Source organism: Phymastichus coffea, unplaced genomic scaffold (genome assembly GCF_024137745.1).
Source record: "Phymastichus coffea isolate CEN01 unplaced genomic scaffold, Cenicafe_Pcof_1.1 PCOF00175, whole genome shotgun sequence".
In the NCBI taxonomy this organism is placed as follows: domain Eukaryota; kingdom Metazoa; phylum Arthropoda; class Insecta; order Hymenoptera; family Eulophidae; genus Phymastichus; species Phymastichus coffea.
The window spans coordinates 235,474-261,561 of NW_026706986.1; the positions used below are offsets into that span (position 1 = coordinate 235,474).

Consider the following 26,088-nt stretch of genomic DNA (forward strand, 5'->3'; position numbering starts at 1 on the left):
GCAAGCCACTCAGCCTGGAAAGTGTGCCCGGAAAAAGCTGCCTTTTGCTAACCCTAAGGCCTTTTCCTAACCACGTGATATATATGCCCAGTACGGCAAACAACAACACGTGCGGCGAAAAAAAAAGGAGAAAACTCAGACCGACAGCTCTATCTGATCGGGGAGAGCCGCGAATAAAAAGCAAACGAAGTCAGAAAAAAGAGATGTCATCGCTTACATCGTCGAGCTTTCTCGGGTCGCCTACCCTCCTGAAAGAGATATAGGCGAAAACGCCGCGGGAGGAGAACGAAAATCGAAGGATGTATAACGCGCGTAACACAAGCGTCGTTGAAAAATTGATCGGGGCAAATCTACGGGAGGGCAGTGCTTGCGATCGGAAAATATTTCATGACGCCGCGCGATGACGCCTGTTGCGCGTTCGAGACGATAATGAGGAGAGCGAGCGCACGAGCTTTTTAATATCCTAGGCACTCGGCTTGAAATATTAAAAGGCCGAGAGCCGTAAAGGGCGAAGCCTCGAGCAGCGAATGGGTAACAGGCACCGGGGAGGTTTCGTGTGAGCGGCCACGGCCGCGAAAAATGTTCGTAAGCCCGCGGCAACTCTAAATAGTTTTTCAGGCGCCACCCGATCAGACGATAGCGGAGCTCGCGCTTCTCGTCGGCGTCCCGCGCTTTGCAAGAGCCGTTATCGTTTCCACAAGCGGAAGAAGCCCCCCTGAAAAAGCATTAAATGCCCATTCCCGGCCAAACGTCAGCGACCAAGCCAGCAAGTAAGCCTTTTCGAAATCTTGGCAACCAAACAAACGCCCGCGCGCGCTCACTGGGTAGGCAGCGCTTGCAAAAGACTGACGTTTCGCACACAGGGACACAGAGCCACATGGAGAAAGAAAGGCGGCGGCGCGTGCAACCGAGAGCTGCACAGCGGCGGCGCCGCCGACCGCAAAAAAGCATCCGACAGAATGGGAAGGACCGAGAGCGAGCTTTTGCCGCGCGTCTGTCTCTGTCGGCGTTGGCGGTGGCAGTGTTGCGCTGGCGCAGCATGGCGGCTGGGTTCGCCCCGCCCCTGCGTCGCGATCGATGGCCCCGGGACTCTACGCTCCGTTGGTGCGTCTGCTGGGGGTAGCAGCAAAGTGCTGTGGAGCGGCCCTGGGTGGGGGTAGACGCTGCTGGTGGTCGGCGCCGCCGCTCGCTAGTGCTCGCTCTCTCAGCCAACCCCCGGACGCCCTCACGCGCGCTTCAGAACATGTCGCGCGCTCAGCCAGGCCGGTCGTGCAAAGTGCTGCGCTGCTCACGCTGAACGACACCAGCAACTGGCTCTTTGCCGTGTGTGTGCGTGCGCTCGCAGAAGACTATTAACGAATACGCACCTCGGTACGCGGTCATCGACACGAGCAGCGACTCATGAGGAAGGACTCGTCGAGGCGGCTGTTAGCCGTCGTGCTAGTGTCTTCGTAACTCGGCCCTGCGCTTGTCCGTTGTTTGTTTGCCGTGCTGCTGCGGAAACAGACAGAGTTCGTTCGACGGGCAGCCGAGGGAGAGACTTTGCTTGTTTTCCGGGAGTGCGACGTATTGTTATTTGTTGTTTGTTGTTTTCCTTTTATTTTCTTAGTTCTTTTCGTTAACATACTGCTAGAGAGTTTTACGGACAAAAAATGATGTACTCGCCGGATAAGATGATGAGTAGCAAGGGGTTGCACGGCACGCCGATTTCGGCGCCTGGATGCTTCCCATCGGGTAGGCCGTATTCGCCACCATCGTACAGACCGGCGCCCGATCCTATGGCGCCACCACCGAGACGTTGTATGCCTAATCCGACGGTAAGCTCGCTCCTTATTTTTACTTTGTTGGCGGTCGAACTCTACTTGTTCACGTTTTTACTTCCGTATTGAATCGTATGACATTCGTCGGGAACAGCAAGTTTTACTTCTAACCCGAAACAAATTCTGTCCTCACAGTGTTTTTATGTAAGAAACAAGATTTTTTCCACATACCATTGCTTCGCTCGTATTTATTGAAGAATAAAAGGCCCAGAAAATATTCTGCAAGTACTTGTTTAACACGAATCGCATCTGCGATTGCTTGCAAATCACCGCCAAACGCTAGCAATTATTCTTTTGTGCCTTGACGAACTACGTTTTCAAAGTATAAAATCTTGTGTCAATTACTAACCAAATAAATCGACGTTGTTTGTTACTAATTAATTTTTTACACCAGACCTTCGGCACATAAAAAGCTATTTAATTATGTAATACAATAACAGAGAAAGTAACGTATATCAACTCACATTTGATCAAAGTACGATATAAGAATAGTTAAGTTACTTTGCTGCTTTCCTAATTTATAGCATCGTTTCAATTGGAAAATGATGCACTTGGCCCATTAAATGTAATTTTTATTCTATTCTGATTACTGAAAAATCCGCTGAATTTTGTCATTTGTAATGGACGGTGAAGTTGTTTAACGAACAGTCAATTGGATTCCATTTTGGTATATAGAATATTGTAATTTTATGTTGCCATCCGATATGATTTACTGATTCAAAAATATATTTATCTTGTTTTACATTGACATTTTCAACAATATCATCATTATAAACTGGATTGAAAACCGTTAATTTCTTCTTAAATTTGACCATAGTTTACCGTATTACTAAAAGTTCCGAATGTTTTATGCTTTTCAATTACCACTAAAAATTATCAATATTCAACATATCAAAATGAAATCGCAATCAAAACATGGATTACGTATTTGTTAACGATAACTCTTTATATTAGCTTCACGATTATTATGTTATGATTCAATCAATTTTTCACGCACAACGTAATAGGTTAATAATGACGAGATTTTGTGTTTACACGTTGTATTTTCTGACTTGATACGTTTTCTTAACTGAAAGTTGAAGTTAACCGTGAAAACATGGCTTTGAATTTCGATGATTATACGAATTAATTTACGTATTAATAAAAATATCGTTGAGTATTAACTCTTACGTGTGACTAAAAGAAAAAAAAAAGAAAACACGAATAATTTGATTTTCACGCATTGTTGTGACACTATCAATTGTACTTTTACGAAACTAAATTATTTCTAGAGTAGGTTTATCGATGGATTAATTTTATTGAAAAATGGACCCTGTGTATAGAAGTTTCTATGATATACACAAAATACAGTCATATTTGTGATTTCTTAAAAAACTATATTTCATTCTCCCTTCGAAGCATTGCTCAACCAAGCAAAAGAAAACTCACAAAATGAAACAAAAAAAGTCAACGGAAGCAGCTTACACACAAGACAAAGAGAGACCTAGTTTCTTCTGTCAGTGTCACACAGCAGCAGCACCACCCCCTTCTCACACCCTCTCTCTCTCTCTCTCTCTCTTTCTCTCTTGGCGCGGCCTTCAAAGTCCTTAGTTTATTCATGTGACGTAATAGGATAAAAACCGTCAAGCGAACAGAAGAGTGAGTAGCTAGATGAGATTACACCGGTATACACAGGAAATAGAGAGAGAGAGAGAGACTACAATGTGCCGATAACGCCGATTCAACGTAATCGCTGTCTCTCCGATTTCTCCGTTTCGCCTCTGTATCCGTACCGCTTCTATTCCGACACATTGTCAGATTGGATCTTCTCTCTCTCGATTTCAAGACAACTTTCTTGTCATGCTTTAATCAATTGCTCTAACAAGATATGATGGCGTTTACCTTCCCTTTTCTATTAAGTTATGCTTGTTATTTTCGCCAATGGCACAAACTCCAGATGAAACAAATTTCAGTCTGCAGTTGATTGACGTGTTAAACCCGTTATTTTCGGGTAACGATCACTTTATCGGTGAGAAACATCGCGTTTGATAGAAACATGCATGCAAGAACGTTACGCGAGAGATGCTGTAAATAGGCGTTTAAATATAAATTCGGATAGTCAGTGAGTCGACTCTATTCCCTGTACAGTACATCATTTGAACAAGAGGAACAATCTAACTAGCAGTATACCTCATGCAACCAACGCGCGACATTACTTAACTTTTAGGATAAGCCTCATTTATCATCTCAAGCCTTTTACCCCGCTGACGCGGAGAAACCGATAGGTCTGCAACTTTCGTGTTTATTAAGCTTCAGCGCTTTATTTTTCATCGTTTCTGAATCGAACATCGATTTTTATTCATCGCACGCGCAGTTGAACGTAAACGTTGCAGCTGAAAACAGCACAAAGTACGAGTAGCTTTGCCATAACGCAGTTCCCCAATTTAACTGTACGCCAAACCTTCGGGTCAGAGTCGATCAAACTTTCGACGGCTTCATGAATATGCATCGAGCGTACCTCCAAAGCACAGCTCTTCTGCGACTACCCACTACTTGGCGTGGTCAATTCTTGTTACAAGTCAAACAGTTTGAATAACATTTTTTACGCTCAGCTAGATCTCCTCGCGGGATTCTCCAAGTTAAATTCGGCGCGCGTTATCTAGGTTAATTTATACAAAAATACACGATGAGAATTGAGACTTGACCTTCGCTGTGCAGCCGCTGCTGCGAGAGTTAAATTTATTCGAATTTAGCAGCGAGTAATTGAAAGGTCGATATAGCGTACTAATTTTATAGAAAGTTTAATTATAAAACTGGAATAGCATTCTTATTTCTCTTGCTCAACAAATCGCATTAGCACTGACGGAAATCGCTGTTGATGAACCACAAGTCGTATATAGACGATAGATCGATCATCGCTTTTTTCTTTATCTTTCTAAAAAGATAGTATTGTGTAAGCCGACAGCATTGCAGAAGCATCCGGAAGCTCTCTGCGGCAGGGAAAGAGAGAGAGAGAGGCACAGGTGCAGTAGTAACGTATCGATTATATAATCCGACGACCCTACTACTACCTAAATGCAACCCACACTACCCCTTTCGTGTATCGGGCAAACAGGCCTGACATTAATTATATGTGTTCTAGTAGTTGTGTGTTAGTGTGTGTCCACTTGTCGTCTCTCTCTCCCTCTCTCCCTGTGCACGTGCAAGTGACGCTGCATCTTTTTTCCTAACGGAGGATCAAATCCATCAAATATTGGTTTACCACCGGAAATAAAATACACCGCATGCGACGTTGATTTTGATTTTTCTTTCCGTTAGCTGCTTGGAAACTCGCAATGATCAAGCGACACAAGTTTATTTTTGGAACGATTGATTGCTTTCCATTTCTTCTTTTGAAATCGACACAATCGGAAAATACACGTGGATTGATCGATTACTTCGCTTGATAAGTAACCAAATTGATTTGTAACTCCTGTTAGGTTATCCACGATGCACTTATGTGATTAGAGACTGCAATGAAATTATCAAAGACGTTATTCGATCACGGATGTCGAGTGAAATCAACGTTATCGGTGAGCAGAAAACGCTGATTGAAATTTCCATGCGAATAATTCATACGACAGTCAGACGATATTAAACTGCGCGTGTGCAAGCTTGCATAAAACACGATACGTTGACATTATATGCTTTCAATAACAAACATCGACGAAGAGCAAGTGCGCGCGAGCATTGATTTTCAATTAAAAGTCGAACTGGAATAAAACGTCTGCAAGCATTGTGACCCTAATATATACAGTCAATTTGCAGATGTAGCGCGGAACCCACTACTCTCTACATGTCGCAACGAGATTACATAGCTATGAACTATAAGTTTACTACAAGGAGCACGAGCGCTACATTTCTCTCTTTTCACCGCATCGCTGTGTCAAATTTTCTCATCCTTTTTTCAGTTACAACCAACGCTTCCAAGTTCAAATGTGTATTTAAGATAAGTCAAAGTTGAAGTTAGAGTATACACGCACATGTCATCGCAAAGGGTCAAACTTTTTTCTGTCGAGCTCGTACTTAGATCATCGCTAGAAGAAAAGTTGTTATGGAAGTGGACTATTGACCAAGCCCTTTTTTTGTTCTTTGCAAAGCATCACAAATCAGCATTAACCATCAGCATTCAATTCTCCGCAGACATAAATAAACTGATAAAACATCGTATACATGCAGCATCGGGAATAGAGAATATCGGTGTAGCTCGTGACAAATGACAGTGGCGAGGTTGGATTCACGTGCGCGTAAGAGGGGAGGAAAAAGCGAGTTACACGGCACATCGATCAACGCTGCCCTGTACGCGCCCACGCAATGCGCGCTCGTGTACTCGGGGAAATGATGTTCTCTCCATTGAGATGGAAGGCTAATATGTCTTGCTTGACGAGTTGCCTTTTGGCTTCAGAATTGTCTTGACTTTGGATCAGTTGGAATTACCCAGGCGATTTGTTTGATTTTACGGTTTTGTGATGGCATAAGAAACCAGTTTTGTTTTGTCGTCAAGTTTCTGCGCAACTGGAACTGGGTTGGGTTATTACGAACAAAGGTTTTTTTACGTCGGTTAAAGTCGTGTTTTTGGTGTCGAAATCCTGACGGCCGACAGACGAATTACACCGTGAATTTGGACGACAACTCGTCGACTAAATGAAACCCCAGTCGAAAACAATCATGCTAACGAACGTTGCAACGAAAATAACACTTTGTTCGCTAAGTTAAATAGCCATAGCGCAAGCGGGGGAGCAGACTCTACGTACAATCTCGCCAAGAAGAAAACGTTCTTTGTGGAGAGAAGTAAGAAGATAGGCCTTTCTCGCAAAAATTACTTGGGAGTAGGCCGCACACGGGACGCTGGGGACACATAACAGCGCACCTTTTCCCCTTCGATATATCCGTATACCCACCGAACTCGCGCTTACATCCAATCACTCCTTGATTTATATTTACTACTTGGAGTGAGAGCCGCTCCTTTATTTATCGGGCCTCACGCACAAGAGCAACGTTAATTCGAAATAAATTGAAAATTATGGCAGATACTATGCTTAAACTCTCTCTCTCTCTCTCTCTCTCTCTCTCTCTCTCTCTCTCATCACGTGAACAAGCACTTATCTTCTTGTGTTTAAGATTGTGATCGTTTGGAAAAAGTAACATTAGATTTAATTGTTACCAAACTACTCTATAAGTTTAGATACTAATCAACCTCACTCTTGAGCTTTTGATAGCTAATGGTGTAACTATTTGTAATATTTTTGTTTAAGTTTTTCTTTGCTTCCAACATACTTTATACGTGCGCATACTCACATATTGTATAGTTTGTTCCAATTTAAGAAAAAATCACCATAATTTCGATTCATTTTTATGTTTTTAACAAGAACACATTATATTTTAGAAATAAATTGGTTTTAGTACGTGAACAATGCTTTCTGTGTATTCTCCATACACAAATTTGCAAAACATATTTTTCCAGAAATTGTAAGTCAGCCTAAAAAAATGTGTGCCACGTTGTATCTAAATTTCGAAATTCTTTTTGATAATCATTACCATATTTAGGAATAGATGTCGCAGATAAATGTATCTTTGAAGGGCTTAGTAATTCTAACGATGTTGCACAATGTGCCGAATCTCAAAACAAAATAATAAATAAAATATCCACTTGCAAAATTCCTCCTGTACATAGCAATATATATCCCAAGCAATCAATCATTGAATCCAACAATCGTATATCCCCTAAGACAGCTCTCTTGTGCGCTATATACAATAACAGCAAACAAAAAGCGTGAGACTATACTCCGTAATCGTTATACAGGATATATATTGGAAAAGAAAAAAAAGCAGAGCAAGAGACGTTGGTGGAAAAATAGCGCGACATACACACTACAACTACTTCGCCGGACGTTATAACTGCTGCGCTGCGCTTGGCCAGCCGCAGTAGCATCGGATCGATATAGCTGCCACGAAGCGCGAGCCACCTTCTCGTGGGCAGTTTTAACTTGTATAAAGGCCAACTACGCAAAGTATAACGTAGTTATGTCTGCTGGCGAATGCTTTTCTTCAAACTCTCACATTTTACCCAGTGGATGAGGTGATTTTCGCTGGAAAAATCGTAGCACGTTGTGTTACGTTGATTCACGTTTCAATTTTACGATGTGGCTTGAGTTTTGAAATCATTTAGAATTTCAGGCTTCGTACGAATACAATGAGAAGCTGAGAATAATCAAGAAGCTTTTGTCTCCAAGTTTTACATTTTTGTCACAGTCTTTGATAATCGCCGCGTGAATAATATGTAGACTCGGTATCGATAAAAAATCAATAGACGTACCATTGGCTAACAAGACCTGTCGCGCGCACGGCCAATTAAAATTGTTAAATCTCCCAACGGATTTTCATGAAACATCACACAAAAGTTGTGTGTCCCGCGTGGAAAAGTCGTGCACAACCACTCGGGAAATACAAGCTAAGTGCACACGTACACAAGTTTTCTCTCTCTCTCTCTCTCTCTCTCTCTCTCTCTCTCTCTCTCTCTCTGTCTCTCTTTCTGAAAACTGCTATTATTATCTCTACGTGCACATGTCGAGGTATACATACGCAAAGCGGGGAAACATTTGTTGGGACTATATTTTATTAGGAGAGCACATTGCGGGGGGTAGGTTGATATTGTCTATTGTGAACGGAGGAGTTGTTGAACTGCTGCTGCTGTTACCCAAACGCCAGAGTTATCATTAATGTATGCGTAAAAATATATCCGTTTACTTTTGCATGTACACTTGCCCGAGTGACGTCAGCTGTGCCACCGAGAGAAACTATATAATTACGGATAATTTCCGAGGAAAAAAAGCACAACTAATAGCGGTATGTATGAAAAAAACGAGATGACTATAGAAATAAGTATAACTTTCTAACTCTCTCTCTCTCTCTCTCTTTCTCTCTCTCTCTCTCTCTCTCTCGCTCTCTGGTAAAGCTGAGCAAACGTTGTGTGATCCTAATCTTTACACTCCGATCCGCATTGTTATGCTTGTTTAAAAAAGACAAACTCAAAATTACGAATTCATTAGCGCTATGCGCCGACAAATCCTAACTGTTACGCCTCGTCTGCTTTGGTCACATTGAAATATTAACGATTTCATCGGCAAAGTATCAGACAGAGTAAAAATAAGGATGGAAAGAAAAAGGATCCCCAGCAGCGTGAACAAACGCGTAACGATCATTATCGTAGTCGCGGAGGAGGGTAGATAGAAGGCAGGAAATAAACCTAAGTGCGTAATTACAATAATATCTGCTGGCCTTTTTCGCGGTTGCGACTACGACGAGGGGTTCAGACTTAATGAGTCCTAAATTTGCCGTGTGTTCGTGTATGCTTACTCCACCTGTACGTTTTTCTCTCTCTCTCTTTTCTACCTTCGTCATCGTATAATTGTACAAACACTCAATTCCAAATTCGTTATCAATTTTACTCGACGCTGGAGCTACATCGTCGGTTTTATCGATTTGTCATTTGGGAAAAAACATACGTGATAAAACATTTCGATACTTCCGTTGATACCTCGTGAGACTGACTTTAAATTGACGTGGGGAATATCTTCGTATTTGCATTCGTTTATCTTTGCTTATTTACAACAAGCAAAGATAAACGAATTCTATGGTTAAGAAAGCACGTAAATATATACGCTGTTGGTTTTGCGACGAGTAGTGAGATAACTTTTTACCGCAATTGAAAAAGTAATTGACGTAATCTTGTAAATTCTGATAACATAAAAATGTGACCTCCAAAGATGCAATACCTCCATAAATCATAGTTAAAACTACGTATTACATCATGTAATGCCCATAACTCTTTCTGAGTACACATCAGCGATAGCTTATTTTCAAGTTACCCAATAAACGAAGGAATAATCGTGACGACAAAAGCGCCTCGCACGCGTAAAGTGAAATATGGCACAGGAAGCCTAAAAAAAAGAAAAAAGTAGGATTGATTTTCCGATCGGCGTATTAAAGATGCAAGAGACTGCTGTTGCAGTGCAGAGAGGGAGTCTGTAGGTGTGTGTATCGGAGACTTGTTGCGAAAGAATATGCCGACGCGAGCTCGTATCCTCGTTAAGCCGACGCGTAAATATTCTTCGGCGAACGGCTGAAACCATAACAGACAGGTGTGCAACCTTAGTGGCGGGCATGGTAAAGGATTAAAAACTTTAATGTACTTTTAACTTTCGGTAAATTTGAAAGAATGATCAACATTAAAATGCTTTTACAATTTCTCACCCGTGGTTTAATCAAAATTTTAGTTATCTATTTATATATCCATTATTTTCTTTGCTTTATGTATACGTTGAAGCATCAAATTGAAAACCTGAAATCATCTTTACTGACACTTACGTATAACAACGGTAAATCGGTATTTCACAAAACATTGTTCGTGAATATCATGGACATTCCGATGCAGAGTAAACATCGCAAACTAACGAAAATCAAAGCTGAAGTCTCCATATTCGATTATTCGATTTTCCAAAGGAAAAAGGAGACTCGCTGCTAGCATTCGCGCGCGTTGTAAAAATAAAATCAATACAGTATCAATGCGGAGGAAAGCTTTGGCAAAGGGGGGGAAACCCGTTTTACGCGCACTTGAAAAGTGTTAAAAACGTCAGAGAGCGAGCACAGTACAGCACGGGGAGTGGATAACCACAAAAGGCTCTCGAGGGGTGTGTGCCGCGTGAGGGTATACTCGTAAACCAACTCCCCCTCCCTCACTCTCTCTCTCTTTCTCTCTCTCTCTCTTTCTCTTGCCGATCCCAGCCGCATAAACTTGGCAATTCGTGGCAGCTCGGCAAGTTTGGTCACGTTTTACTACCCTACCGCAGCAATGTATGCATGTGCATGTGTGTTGGTTACCTGCAAGCCCTTTCGCGCAAGCTTTACGACGAACACACAGCAGCTACCGAAAGGTGTTCGTGTGTGCGTGCTTTTGCATCGCTATGTGCACATACGATTCGTTATTTTTTAACGATGCGTAACGATAAGTCACACAGTTTCTTTAAACAACTCGTTTCGCGCGCATTTTGTCAGGCATTTTTTCTGTACACGCGCTATGGAAAGAAAATCGTACCGGCATACGACTACATATGTTAGAACAATAACCTGTCAAGCGAAGCTGTCGTCGTAAACAAGAGTAAAAGAAACGCACCTACGAGCGGCAGTAAAATTGCATTCTCAATTAAACGCTCGAGCACTTCTACAAGAGAGACGAGCGTCGTGCATCGATGCGTGAAAAGAAAACGCGCGGGTAGGTGGCATTAAAGAGACAATCACAGAGTAGTGCGTGCGCGAGTGCGCGCGGGTCTGTGTGGTTCGAGGGCCCTTCATCAAAATCAAGAGGCCATTATTACGAACATATGTTTACGTCTGTCCCGCGCGATCGTATCGGCGTATATACAGAAGAGCAGCGTGTGCACCTGCCGCGCACGCACATTGCGTGCTCCGCGAAATGTAGGGTAAACACATGTGTGTGCGCGAGAGTGTAACGTCACTCTTCAAATACCGTATGCGACACAAGCACGTGGCTCTCGATTTTTTTCCGCGCGTGCTGGGGATGATGAGTTCGTTGCTGAAGGGTTAACGCAGCCGTTGCTTATGCTCTCTCACTGACAAAGCAAGACCCGTTGACGAAAGTTCGAGTCAAGCTTACGTCGGCCAAAACCGTACGCGATTCCATTAGCCAGTGAGACGATAATTGCAAGAAAGTCATTAGCGAACCGACTTGTGCGCGTGCGACTGAACACCATCGTAAACTTGCGTCGCACCCCTTTGCTCGTATCCGCCGAGACGAGCGATATACCTGACACCCCTACGCTACATAACACTTGATGCGGCGTAACTGCCTAATAGAATTACAAGATCAGACAAATCGACGTTTCAATTTTCGTAATGCAAGGCGATCTCTCTCTCTCTCTCTCTCTCTCTCTCTCTCTCTCTCTCTATCTTGTGAGTGCCGCGTGGCGCCGCGTGCCATCGTAACACGTGCCGAGCGCGCGACCGAGTATTTACGGGATTGCTAGCTAGATTTTTTTTCTTCCTCGAGAGCCATAGGTTTCATCGTATAAAATTCTTGAAAATAAAATAGCTGAGTAAGTTTGTGACGTGTGATGATGACGTAATAGAAAAGGCAATAGTCGGTCAATCAGGTTTGCTGTCACGGAAATAAATCCGATTTCGAGAAAGCGAAATTGACATTGAGGCTCACAAGTAGCGTTACGGCGCCACGACGACACCCGCAGCGTCACGAATGCCTCACGCACGCACGATACACTTGAAATATCCAGTTGCTTGAGGATCATGCCTTTGTTTGTGTTTGGTCCTATTTATTCGTTGCTCGTGTGTAGACCGACCGATTATCGACTAGTCGTGACTTCTTTAAATCGATTCTCAATCTTTTTTGAAAATCCCATATCAAATAAACCAATTGCAAAGAATGACAGAAACATTCCCCGCGAGTCAACGAATCAAGTAACTTTATTGACGCGACGTTCTCAATTCGATGTTCGAGATTCATCTCCAAAATAAGAAAAAATTAAGTATAAACAAATGTATTATATGAAAGTAAATCCATCCATTCCTCGACAATTGAGAAAATTGAAAAAAAGCTTTTGCTCTGTCTGAAATGAATACAAGTACACATCTATGTCGGGACGGTACCAGACGGAAATGATAATCTGGTAAGCAAAGGCGAGCGAAGAGCCATAAAGCGCCGCGAAATTGCCGTCTTCTAATGTGACCGGCCGTAAAGATGAGAGCCGTATAATTGCATCCTTCCCCTTCGCAGGGAGGATCATCATTTCCGACCGGAGGGGTCCTTTTCCTTCTGCCGTTAAACACACCCAGCCACGCCTCTCGTACATCTTGCGAGCGAAAGTTCTAAAACGGACAATCAAATTAGAGTTTCGCGACGGCGCGTTTCGGGAATAAAAACAGTCGGCGTCGCGAGAAACTTGGTGCGCGATTGAAATCACTTGTCCGCTAAATTATGCAAGTCGAGAGATTCCAGGAATTTTTCCGAAGCGTCGCCAAGCGCCGCCACTTTCCTCTTACTCTGCGCGACAATGATGGATAAACTCGGCTCTTCAAAAACTCGAAATGTTGTTCGCTCTTGCAAGGTCCTTCGATTTGAATCGCAGGGATTCCGCGGCGTGCGTCGGCGCCGCGCGCAGATGAGGAGGAACGAAGAATCACGCTCCGCGGGCGTATTCATTAGCATGTTTACCCGAGTGATCGCGACACCGCATCAGTGACAAACAAAGCACGCGTGCTCGAGCTACCCGTCGAGATAGCCTATCTCCGCGGCGCAAACGACCGCACGATCGCGCGCACGAGAACCAAGTAGAGACGCGCGACACGGCATAAGGGGGCGGCAAACCGCGCAATCTCCAAATAAGCTCGTTACTCGCTGCCGCGGAAAGGTAAAAAAGAAAGCAGGTAGAGCTGTACCCCGGCCTTTATGCATAGTTAAATGTCGGAAATGCCCGTATGCCGGAGAGAGCTTATTAAAGCGCATCGCTCGAAAAATCTGCTAATCCGGACTAGCAGCGGCAGCAGCAGTGGCGCGAGATCCGCATGGCGGCAGGCAGGCAGCGGGCGAGAGAGAGAGAGAGAGAGAGAGAGAGAGAGAGAGAAGGAGAGCGCGCGGATCGATAAAAGAGCGAGAGAGACAAATGAAAGAGCGGAGAGAACGGCCGAGGAATCTGATTGGCGGGGGCGGCGCGGCTGTTGGCCAATGAGCGTGCGATCCGGCTTTATACCCAACCGAGCCTACTGATTTTCTCTTCTCTTTTTTGCTCGCTCGTACATTATACGCCCGTGTGATTTGTCATCGACGACGAACGCGCGCGCGGCTCTTTTTCTTCGGCGTCGTGCGTTTCGCTATTCATGGCTTTTCAATTGCCCACGAATTTCACGCTTTTTACCTTCGCTCGCGCACCGCTCGCCATTCTCCCTGTATTGCCGCGCTTCATTTTTCCGCAGGTGACTGCCAGCGCGACGGGAATAATACGGATATTTTACAATTTGTTTACGCATGCAATACCAGCGCCGACGTTGCCTTTCATATGCCGATTTAAAGCACAGCATATTTCTGTCAGTTGCGCAGTGCGTAGCGAGCGAACAAGTGCCGTGTTTCATAAAGAAAATTTGGAAGAAGAGTGTTCAGGTGGTTTTCGGGGGCGGCGGGACAAAAATCGACTGGATCGTCATTTATCAAAAAAAATGGCATTCTGCCGCACGATGGGAAAGCCGATAAAAAAAACCGCACGCAAAATCCGAATATTATATTACGCGAAATTTCACAAATTCCCTTTAGAGATGACTTGGACGCCTCGCGCTCTTGCCGAGAAGAGCCGGCCCGTGTTTTCCTAGTGCAATAGTAATGAGCCTAAGCTTCCTCGCTATACATCACTCTCTTATACCTCCCTTGCAACTCTCTTTTTTCTGACTTTCATAATGAATTTTCCGGGCGAGGATTATGCTTCGAAAACGAAAGTTTGCAGTTTTCAATCCCGTGCAAATTAAACTCAAACGCCCGTAACACGGTAAACGCGTGTAGATTTAAAGCCTGCGCAGGCCACTTCCATGACGCTGCGTAACGTACTGCCGCGGTCAGAGAACAATCGAATAATCTATAGTTTGTTTTCTTTTCGTTGATAAGATTAACTGACACCGTGACAACAAAACACCATGGTATTTTTGCGGCATGTAAGGCGGCATAGAGATGTTCGAACACAACACTGCATCCATCCCCCAAAACTGTCTTCTCAGCATTTTCTTATCGAGTTAACTTCCCTTTTATTTCTATCAATTACACCGCAATCTTTGCTTTCTAACTTTCAATGAGATCGGCGCAAGCATTACAATTTCAGCCCAATAGAAAAAGGAAGCAGCAGCAGCAGCTTTGAAACTTGAATTCCCCAAGCGAACTGAGCAGTGCCATTGTCGCGTCGCGTCAGAAGTTTACCCAGAACAGCAGTAGAAGTTTGGCCTGATAATTACGTGGATTCGGCATGGGGAAGGAGGAGCGGCATGTCGAGGATAGAGAAACCGAGTGGAGTGTGAAGTCGTGTTCGCACATACACACGCGGAGAGACGCGCATTAATAAACAACGACATTCTCGTCCTGCGCCTTGACGCGTCGTTTCGAGCGCTCACGGCTGTGAAATTCCAACTGCAAAAGTTGTCGCGACGATGCGTGGCTCGGACGACAAAAAGCGCCTCTGTGCGCGTGCACACGATGACGATCGGCGGAGGCCCGCTTCTCATGACCAATTCAAATGTCCCCTAATTTCTCGCGGCGATACATAGATCCCTTTTGCCCGACGTGTCACATACACATGGAACTGCACGGCAATCACGCGAGGTGCACAGAGGATCGCATGCGTTGTGTGCATACGCTGCTACGCGCAGCGAAGGGCGGATTTTCCACACCGAGATACATGCACACACACGAGCCAGCCGATCTAATTCTTTCTCAAATTACGCTGTTTCCGGTCGAAAATCAAGTCAGAGCAATCAAGCCTAATCCCGGCAGGACGCAATTCCGTGTGATAATTTGCGCGTTGGTCAAACATTTGCTAATCAGAGTTGCCCCCGCGCGATTCCACAGTGGAGTTAGCATATATAACAATAAACGCCCTGCCGCCGATTACTATCGAGGCAATGCTTGGCTGATCACTCAAATTATTCATAGTCGATTGACGCGTCGCGCTGTGTACGCTATCTCTCCGTCTCTTTTTTTTTCTTGCCGTTTGCGTATTCATTGTGATTGATGACTGTGTCATACTGGCCTACTTTTTGTATTGTTCGCCCATTTCTCCTATGGATCAAAACCGAACGCTAATAAGGGAGTCTTGGGGGTTGTTCATATATCGACGAATTGATTGGATGCAACGCTCTACAGGAGGCAATATTTTTTTGTTAACCATTTTTGCCTGTGCCGTCTTTATAAATTACAAAAGGTTCATTGATTATTTAACGAAACTACGTCGCTGCAAACTTTCGTTGAAACACATGCAACTTTCAATGTTCCGTAAAATGGAAAGATTAACGGTGTAAACAAATTCTTAGAACATTTTACATAACGATTATCGGGTCTTGTGCTGATCTCGATCAACGAGACAAGTAGTCACATGGCTCGTTCTAACTTAAATGAGACCCACCAGCAACAATCGAAAAAATAAGCTTATCCCTCCAGACTACTAACAGGCGCCGTCCACGAGTTTCATTAATCTAATTAGGACGAACCTAAAAAATTAATGAAAAAAAAGCAAGAGGGTAAAAAAAACGACACAGGTGAGGAAAAATAGTGCGGAGCAGAGCAGCAGCAGCAGCAGCAGCAGCAGCAGCAGCAGCAGCATGATGATTTATTCAGTCAGAACGTCGCGACGCGAGAGAGGAAACGTCGGTAAGCACTTCAACGCCCAGACACATTAATTATGCGCCCGTGTGAGTGTCAACGGTTATTGTAATAACAATTCACGTACATGCACTGGCACCAGACGGCAACTAAGCGAAAGCATTTTTGTATTGCTTCCAATTGAGGTTATCATACTATAAAATTAGTCCAAAATTTTAATCTACGACTCTTTATCGTAATTCTTTTTTTATCTTTTGGAATTTTTAATTAGAAACATTGATGGAAAATCTTTCTTCGAACAAGAGTAGTTTCCTTAACAAAAAGATCATCATGTCTGTGCATTTTCTTTAAAAAACTTAGTTTAAAAAATGTCTTTTTACCATAAGAGAATTTATTCAAAATGACTATACTCTGGTTGTATGATTTTTTTCACTGATAATTGTCTTTATAAAGTATCATTCGACCAAGAACTGCATACCCATATCGATGTTCAATATCATTAGAAGAAAAACATGAAAATCCATTCTCTCCAAAAAATGTCTTTGCATGAAAATATTCCAGACCGAGTGATCAGAGTCCCAGACATGCAGCATATTCATAATTAAATATACTTGAGAGAGAGGGAAAGAGGGGGAGAGAGAAAGAGAGAGGGGGAGAGAACGATCAATCAATATCAAAAAACGCGAAAGCTCTCTACCTTAGTCTCTCTCTCTCTCTCTCTCTCTCTCTCTCTCTCTCTCTCTCTCTCTCTCTTTTGAGCGCAAGAATAACGCCTCGCGACAGTCGGCTGCTCTCTTGGCGTTTTAATAAGCTTGCCGATATCGAATTACCCAGTTTTGCAGCAGCAGCAGCAGCACAGTTCATTTAATTTGCAACGAGAGACGGCGTCCCGTCGCGCCGGTCTGGCCTCGTTCTGTCAAATCCCATTCGCTTTAAATATAAGCGACTACGCAAAAGCGCGAACTGATATCACTTATGCATGGACTTCCTATGCATATTCAACGGCAAACCGAGGCCATCAATCTTACAGCGGAAGAGACACTTCTTTTTTTACGCGACTCATTAAGCACAGCACGCATAAATTCGACCTTTACTTTCTCTGTTGCAGAGCCGAATACTGGAAGATGCGTCCATCATGTGCAACTCCTGGTCGCCAAGGCACAACGTGAGTACACCTATGGCACATTTCACTTCTCGCGATGCCTATCGCTAAGGCTAAACGCCATATACTTGCCCTCCGACCATTCCCAAATGGTGTCATCGCTATACCTAGCTAAACTATAAGACAGTCACGAATGGACAATAAAGCCTCCGTTGGCTCTCCAAATGGCCATCGTAATATCTCCTGTGCGTTCCACGTACCAGTTTTAAAGCAAGCAGCTAAACTTGCCGGTTACGATTATGGCTCCTGCCAATAAAATTGATTTTGCAAGCGAAATCGCATAAAAAAACCATAACGATCGATTTTTGTTTGCCTTTTACGAGCCCTCGACGCACACGCGTGCCCCGTGTGATGCACGAGGTTTGTTAGTCGAGCGTGCGACGTGTGCTTCGCGTTACAGATTTATCGAATATTCACTGCTGCCCAAACGCCAGAGGCGAGACGAATCAATCGCTGCTGCCAGGTGTGAGCTTAAAACATCGATCTACAAAACTTTCGAGGGAATATATATATATTTTTTAAGATGATAGCTCCGTCCAAACGTTATGCATAAAAAATGAAGCTATAGAGTTTGGTCGTGCAATTCGATTTTAATATATGCGAAAAAACTTTTGTCGAGACAATCGTCCGCCGAGCCTCGGCGACTAGCAAAACAAGAAAGTTAACAACAGCTGTAAATAATGAAGAGAATCAAGTGTTGCGCGCAGAACGGCCGAGAGAAGTACAGCAATGAAGCTCGAGCGCAATAACCCACACGACAACAATAGAATGGAGCGGCAGAGGCATAGAATAATTATCGGAGATGTCTCTTGTCTGGGGCGCTGAAATTTCAGGCAGTAGTGAAAAAGTGCTGCACCGGTTGCCATGCGCGTGCGCCGGAAATGATTGATTCGCCGGAGAGCGCATGAGCGTCGCTTTATTTTTCGCGCGAAAATCGAAAGTCTCGTCTGCGCTATTTCTCACTTTCCTATTTATTATTCAAATTCGTCGGACGCGAAGCGAGAGACAGCGGGTTTATTATCAATACCACCCGCTTTTGCAATTAGATTGTAGAGTTGATTCACTTTTTGACCTACATGAAGGACATGAAACATTCAATTTCGCGAGTACAGTCGATGCATTCCGAGCTGAACTTTTGCGACGCGCGTGGAGGGTGATGCAACTTTGAACAACGACCAGGTTGATTCCTATGTGTTATTATGGATGCCTTATCTTTGCTGATCTACGCTCCCTGCTTCAGCCGTTTATTACATCTATGACTTTAGGCAATTATTGAGTGCAATTCAAATTGACTATAATTTTCATACTTCAATTAAGAGATTTATCAATATCAAACGAACTTACGCGGGCGTAACTGCACTTTCCGATTATCTAACTATGTCTGCCACTCTTCGATCACTGCCTCGAGTCTACAAATAATCGACGACTGGAAAGTAACATGGCGACGACGCAGCAAAAAAGGTGAATTTTTCTAGGCGAGGACGCGTGCGCCATACACATTTATTTATTCAGGAGTCGTGTCCGCAAAGAATAATCAGTCGCGGTCTTGTTAGTGCGCCAGACAACGTGGCTCGCGATGTAGGTTATTGAATTTCCGCAGCGACGGAAATAACGAGTAATCGTGCCAATTCGCGGCCGTCAGTCTTTATGCGCTTTGTAGCGGATTTGATATCGACGAGGAAAAAACGAAGGAGTGGTAGACGCTGCCCGATATTGGATTTACAAGACAGAGCAGAAAATTATTGTCAAGCGAACGGAAATTGAATGATCTATTTTTCGCTTTACAAGTCGATAACAATTACTTTAGATCTCTAATTAGGCTCGGATTTGGCTGTGTACTAAAAGACGGCGGAGGCTGAAAAATGCAAGAAAGCAAACTGTGTGTAGCAATCGTGAATACACAATTCATTTGGAAGAAGAAAGCAAATTTAATAGCACTGACTTATTTTACCTCTTAAATATTCAAAGCGAATTGTCTGGCACAGGTATACCTTTCAAATTTAGTGCGCGTCGAGTCGTGGAAAGAATTTGAATAGATAGGATGCTTTTTTTTCGCCCGGTAAACTTCGCATCGTTGGATTTCGAGCGTTCATAAATAATTTATTTTTATCGATATTCAATCTCTGTAAAGCTTTGAATTTTCAGAGTAAAAATTTAATGACTGGGTCTTTTACGCCTATATAATTAATTTTGTTTGTCCTGTTGAAAGTAACGTTGATGCACACAAGGCTTTACATACGGCACAACTAAATTATTCACATGGATTCAACTCGGAAACACTAAACTAATTGTGAGCATTAGAAAACTCGTCAATCAATCTCGCGAGGAAAATCACCTCGAATTCAAGAAATGAAAGAGCCAGGAAAACAAATGGGCAGCATTATCCCAATTTTAATCAACTAATGTCATGCATTAGTCTCCGTTAAAATTCGCCTCGCGGTGGCCGAGTAGCAACAAAAACCACCCCATCTCGGATAATCCTTGGGTTAGTAGGCGATAAATCTCCCCCTCGCGTTCCGAAAAGGTAATTGGCTAATCCTTGCGAAGCAGCGGGAGTCGGGTAGTGCGTTGGAAAAATGACTCCATTATCGCGCCGAGAGCAACAAGTAAACTCGTGACTTCCGTTTCCTGGAGATTTATCGGGCTGCGTTAAAACTCTAAGGGGCTTTTTCCTGGCGCCGCGTGATCATTTGCTCCGAAGCTAAAGAGGTGTTTCACCGCCACCGAGGGGCCGCGAATGAATTGCTCGGTTGATAAAGATGGATGCTGTTTAATGACTAGCTGTTTGTCAATCTTTTCTTTCTTCATCCTTGGCGCGAACCGTTCAATTATTGCATTTCTTGATGCTGCAACTTTAGAAATAGCCTGTCGTCAAAAATAACTGATGTTTTAAGAACGTTGCGATTCTATGTGTTACAAACATCGTTAGTTCTATCGCTGGTTGATTCAATAGTGACAATCATTTTACAATGAAAATCCAATCCAATTAAATCTTTGCCTCTTCTGAAGAATCGCATCGCAATAAATGTCAATTATTTTCAAAATTGAATGGTCTAACAATCAGAACTAATGAAGAATCGTTGGCGAATCAATTTGTATTTGCCTAAAGGAACTTCAAAAATGTCATCTTATCTTATATAAAAGAATGACGGCCTGCCAAGTGAAGGCACTATATATTCGTGATCTGATCGGCAGAAAGGTAGTCACGTAGTTTACTATCATGTGATGCATACTCTGCATCGTATATACATGTATTAGATTTAGAGTATATAATATTATTAGCATAGCAGCTCATATGCTCAGTAAATTTATGCTAATAAATATTTCGAGTCATTTACATCGATTTTATATTCATTAATTGAGTAAATAAAAAATTAGTAAGACGTTTTGTTAGCATTAAAAAAAGAATAACGTTAATATTTACTCAACGGCTGAACCTTAAAATAATATGATAAATAATTTTGATGCTCTTCAATTACATTTACTTTTAGGACATATAAATTTATTGAATACCTCTCTTATAAAGTTTAACTTTGAATAGACATAATTAAAAATTTTAAAAATCATAAAATGATAAATTATTTCATCAAATAAAATACCGTAAACTAAATTAATCTCATCGCGTCCCGTAAATTATGCAAAAAATTTTTTAAATTAAACTTGTACATGGAGAAATAACTTGAAAATTGTCATGCACACGAATAGGGAAAAAATAATTAAAACCTAATAAAGATCTGCTACGTTATTAGGTTTGAAATAATACCTATAAATCTGCGAATATTAACATAATTGGATTTTTATTTGCCAATTAATATCGAGAGATATTAAGCATGCGGAAGCATCGAAATATTTTTTATATACAATATATTTTGTAATAGTTTTCTTTGATTGAAGCATAAAATTGAATATTAATTCAAATTTAAAGCGCGCTGAATGACACTAGCTTCAAATTCAATATTTCCTTGCCTCGTACCTCATGAAGCCATCTAATACACGGACCAAAATTATGACTGATTATCGTATAAAAGTATTCAAAGCGCAGCGAACTGCCGCGGATAGGTGCACAGTATGCAAGGCGCATAAGCACGCCGCCAAACATCATAAATAATCAAAGCGTGCATCCACCAAACTCGTTCCTTTTTTTCGCCTAAAACATTGATTGCTGCGAAAGAACGCCTTTACCGGTACACTCTGCCTAATATGCTTTTGATATTATCTGAGATTATTTTTTTTTGATATAAATCGTTGTTTTGTTCGGAAGATAAAGATAACTAATTGTCGAACTGGACCAGTTAGTATTGAGTAATAAAAATTCAATATTTGAAGTATCGTGATATGCTTTTTTTTTTCATTTTAACTTACTCGAAATGCACTTTTCTGTCCAATGCTACAAGTTACGTCTCGCGAAATTTCATATCCGATTTTCCCACTTTCGTCGAAAGAAAATCTGTGAAATTTTTTATTTGACAGGAAATCGTAAACTTTCAATTTTCATTATTTGATCCTGGCTGGTTCTCTGATAGTGCATCACCAAAACAAAAAAGCAAATGCAATTATCTTGGTATAGTGCAGAACAACATTATTGATTGACAAACAAAGGAATTTCGAGCGAGCGGAAATGAAAAATTGAAAAATGATAAAAATATTGACAATTTCGACTGCACGTCTGACTTTTCGGGTTTCGATAAATTGCTATTTCCTCGATCGTCAATCCATTTCTAATTTTCAACAAAAACCATTTGATTTGTGAAAACACTAATTTTGCCGCGAAATTAGCTGCAACTAAAACTACAAGAATTGACAGAAATATTATATACTTCATACGAACCTTAAGTTAAGAAAGAAAAAGCTTGTGCCAATCGAGCTTATCGGTGCGACTCCACGCATCGTCTACGGTTTGTAAAGGCATCATAAAAAATTAAAGTGGCTCACGTGGAATTGTAGTTCAAGTTTTTTATGACGCATTATGTTGTTCACTTCGCGGTATTTTTAAAAGCCATATATGCATTGTCTTATAGTTTAAACGCGGAACGTCTGTCATTAACGATAAACGTCATTTTCACACGATCGAAATCTCATTGACACGGTAATTGAAATCTTTTTTTTTCTTGCAATGGATATACTCCAATTGCGCTAATGTAAATTGTAACGCTGACTCATACGGACACTTTGTGACCCAAATGCAATTGATATTTTCGTCTCCCAGGGTGACAAATCAGGTTGACGCATTATTACGAAAATTTAGGTCACGGAAAATTTTCATTCGGTTCTAATATGTAAATCGTATCAAGCGTAATCGTTTTATTTTGTTTTCGGAAAACTAGTTCACCGATCAATGATCTCGTTGAATAGATATACGCTGGCACAGATTGCAAATTCCAGCGAGCTCTAAGTTGATCTTCTACGCGAAGACGACAATGAGTAAGCATAATATGAACGATTGTCCCCTGATACGTGTAACGTTACGAGTTTTACAACGACACAATTGTTTCATGAAATAATAAGTTCTTTGACAGTAAACACAATTCTTCTTTCCTCCACACCCATTGATTTCCCGTCACTATTTAACAACTAAAACAGAATGTAAAATTAATCGGTCAAGCGATATCTTCGCATTGCTTTGGCCCGTGATTTTCCGTGAAAAAAAGTGCGAAACCTTCTGTAGCTTCGGCTTCTCAAGCATCTCCTAACTCAATGTCACTTGGTTTGGTTCTTTTTGCAGGGTGATATATTCGGTGGGCTGAACAGTGGTTTACAGGACGGTCTACTGTCGAGGGCGGAAGCTCTTGCGGCAGATCTGGGTAAGCACAACGGTGGCACGCCGATGCCCTTGAAGCACGATCCTGTCTCGGTATATCATCATGGTGCACACATGCCAACACCCCATCCGAACAATCGGCCGCATCACCAGGTACAGACACACCTATTTGTGAGTTTCTCCAGCCTTCAAGCTTTATTCTATTATTCTATCATCATAATCACTAACCATGTATACTTCGTCATTTCCTACTCATATACCCGAATGTGTGTCTGCGCGTGTGTATGAATTTTTCTTTTATTCCAATATGCTTACACGATTTTGGATCTTTGTTCGAGTTTTTAAACGTGATGTCTTGTTCGAAACTTAAAATCTTTTCTAGCGTATAAAATTCAAACGATCAAATTTCGCATCGCCGACAAACAGCATTGTGGTAATCGTGCGAAAAGAGAATAAGCGCGTGATTGCTTCCGAAACACAACACACGTGAAAAGAGAAGGCTCAACGTTTTAATGAGCCTCACGGGACTATAAGTAGTCCGCGAGTGCAGCGACGTATCGACCAGCCAGAAGCAGAGGCAATAGCGAGCCATGCGGGCCAGAAAACGAGTAGTAGTGGTCGATACCTGGAGAGACAAGAGAGAGGCATATGCTCACCTGATCATTAACTGCCCCCCCCCCTTCATGCTTTTGTTAAATGTTCTTTTTGTTTCGTGAAATACTTTACAAAAAGTGGATGAGAAAACGCACGTTGGAACATTATGACGAGCTGTATACCAATAATAGGGAACTTTGGAAATTGACACGATCATTATTGACTACATATTGACGATATGTTGAATATAGTATTTCACAACAAAAAATTTCATAAGTATTATCAAAATTATTCCACGATCATTTAAAGAAAAAGCAAGACACTACGTACTTGAAGAATTTACTTTAAAGTATCATATATATAAAAGAATTTCTCTGAAAGTTTCCATAATACCAAAGGCAGCGAGAGAAAAAATCGCAATGCACTACAACCTATCGATATAATTAACCATGCCGTGCAATATATTATTATTCAATATTCACATGCTAAAAGTTTCGCCACGCGACATATTGTTTCTGTATCAGACGATACGAAAAAAAGACAGAAAAATAAAAGTCTTTCGCAGATGGCGAATTCAATACATGTGAGAGAGTGAGGCGTGTATGGCAGAGTTTAATGATGAATTATTGCCCTTTTCGAGGGTTAGAGTTGGACGCGAGTATATTTTATATAGCTTTCTCGTTAACAGCTGAAAAACCTTATAGGAAAAGGGAATGGGAGTGAGTTATGTTTATTGATTATCGCGTGAAATTTTTCTTTTATTTTCCACGTAAAGTGGGGGAAGCAAGTTGGAGAATGGGGTGATGTGAAAAAAAATAAAAGTTTTGAAACTTAAAAACTGCAGTTTCACAACAACTTTGCGGGAGCAAAGGTTTTTTTTCATTTCGGGCGAACTTAAAAATATAAAGTTTACAATTTGTAGTTATTCTTAAATTCTACAATGAAAAATTGCAAAATAACTTCTTGGCCGCGAAAATGTTTGCATACGTACAGAACCGAATAGATGAAACAACGGCAGCATCATCGTGTGTGTCAAAGGCACTTTGCTTGGCGATTGCTTAGCGAAAGTATATATCACAGTTGTTACAATTGCATCAAGGCACAAAATTTACTCTCGGCCCCCAACCAGCTAATCCATTTCCTCATTAATTTCTTATTCGTGCCCCCCCCCCCCCCCCCCCCCTCGAACTACATGTATGTACGGAGTTGGCAATCGTTCTCTCTCTCTCTCTCTCTCTCTCTCTCTCTCTCTCTCTCTCATCCCCCCGAATACTCACCGGCCACCGTGATAGTATCTATCGAGCGACAGGTTCATCGTTTTGATCTAATTGAGTGGCACGATGAATGAATGCTTCTCTCTTGTTTCTTTCTTTGTTTCATACGTCGTTTGACTGTACTTGCAGTGTTTGTGAATTTTTTATTGCCATAATTATTATTTTACAGTCAGTATTCGATTAACGAGATATCTATAAATATAATTTATTGAGACTCTGAGTAAGTCATTCTATTCTAATCCGACGTCGTTGATTTACAATTACGTTCAAGATTATTCCGAACGACTTATTTATTTCGCTGACAAATAGTGTTCGTGCAAAAGTGTCAAAACGTTTAATAAGACCCTTGTTGTTGCTTTATAGTCCACAGAAAAATCAACACACACACTCACCGACGTGGAAAAGTAAAAGTGGCGTTAAAGGCAAACAAGGAAACCGCGAGACATAACCGCAGGTGCGCCAACTGTCGTAGAAATGGTGCATCGTCGTCGTGGGTGGGAGGGGGGGGGGGGTAGCAGCGACAAAAAAAAACGCGAGGGGAGCTCATAAATAATTTGCAAGGGGTCGCGCGGCGCTTTGCGAACACGTGTTATCCACTGCATAATTACATCGCGAGACAATTTCCGGTTGGACGACACTCGCGACCGTTACACTCTTCGTTTTCGTATCTTCTTTTTTATTGTTAAAGTTAAATTAAAAATAAAAGAAATCTTCAAAAAGCTATTACATTGCCTGGATAAGCGTTCTTGAGAAAACGTTTAAAAAGCTACGGAGGAGTGATAAGTTTTATTTTTGAAGAGAGCAAATTGTATTTTAATGAAGAGTTCGATATTTAAAGTTTGTTTTGAGGTAAGCTTTGTACACGTTGCCACAAAGTATTTAACATTTAGTTGTTGACATTTAGAAGAAAAAGAAGAAACTAGAGACGAATTATCTTTGTCTTTAAAAACTTTATGCCGCAAAGTCACCAAGCTATCGGTGGGGCGATTAAAACATCAATCGATGTATTGGCATCACGATTAAAACATGATAACGGCAAAAGACGTCCGAATCTGCCATCCACACATGAAAAACATATC

General features: G+C 42.0%; 1 protein-coding gene across 3 annotated transcripts in view; it reads left to right on the forward strand.

Moving 5' to 3' along the window:
* The first annotated feature begins 1,220 nt into the window (after positions 1–1,220).
* The window catches only part of LOC131673399 (inhibitory POU protein), a 30,031-nt gene continuing 5,163 nt past the window's right edge, over positions 1,221–26,088 (forward strand). Inside the window, exons 1-3 of one of the 3 annotated variants that reach the window (XM_058951352.1) lie at positions 1,221–1,817; positions 17,330–17,386; positions 23,106–23,312. In XM_058951352.1, the coding sequence (XP_058807335.1) occupies positions 1,653–1,817; positions 17,330–17,386; positions 23,106–23,312 (429 nt within the window). In that variant the 5' untranslated portion in view covers positions 1,221–1,652. Of the gene's footprint in view, positions 1,818–16,213; positions 16,270–17,329; positions 17,387–23,105; positions 23,313–26,088 lie in introns of those variants that run through there. The other 2 variants (XM_058951353.1, XM_058951354.1) reach the window with 2 other exon arrangements.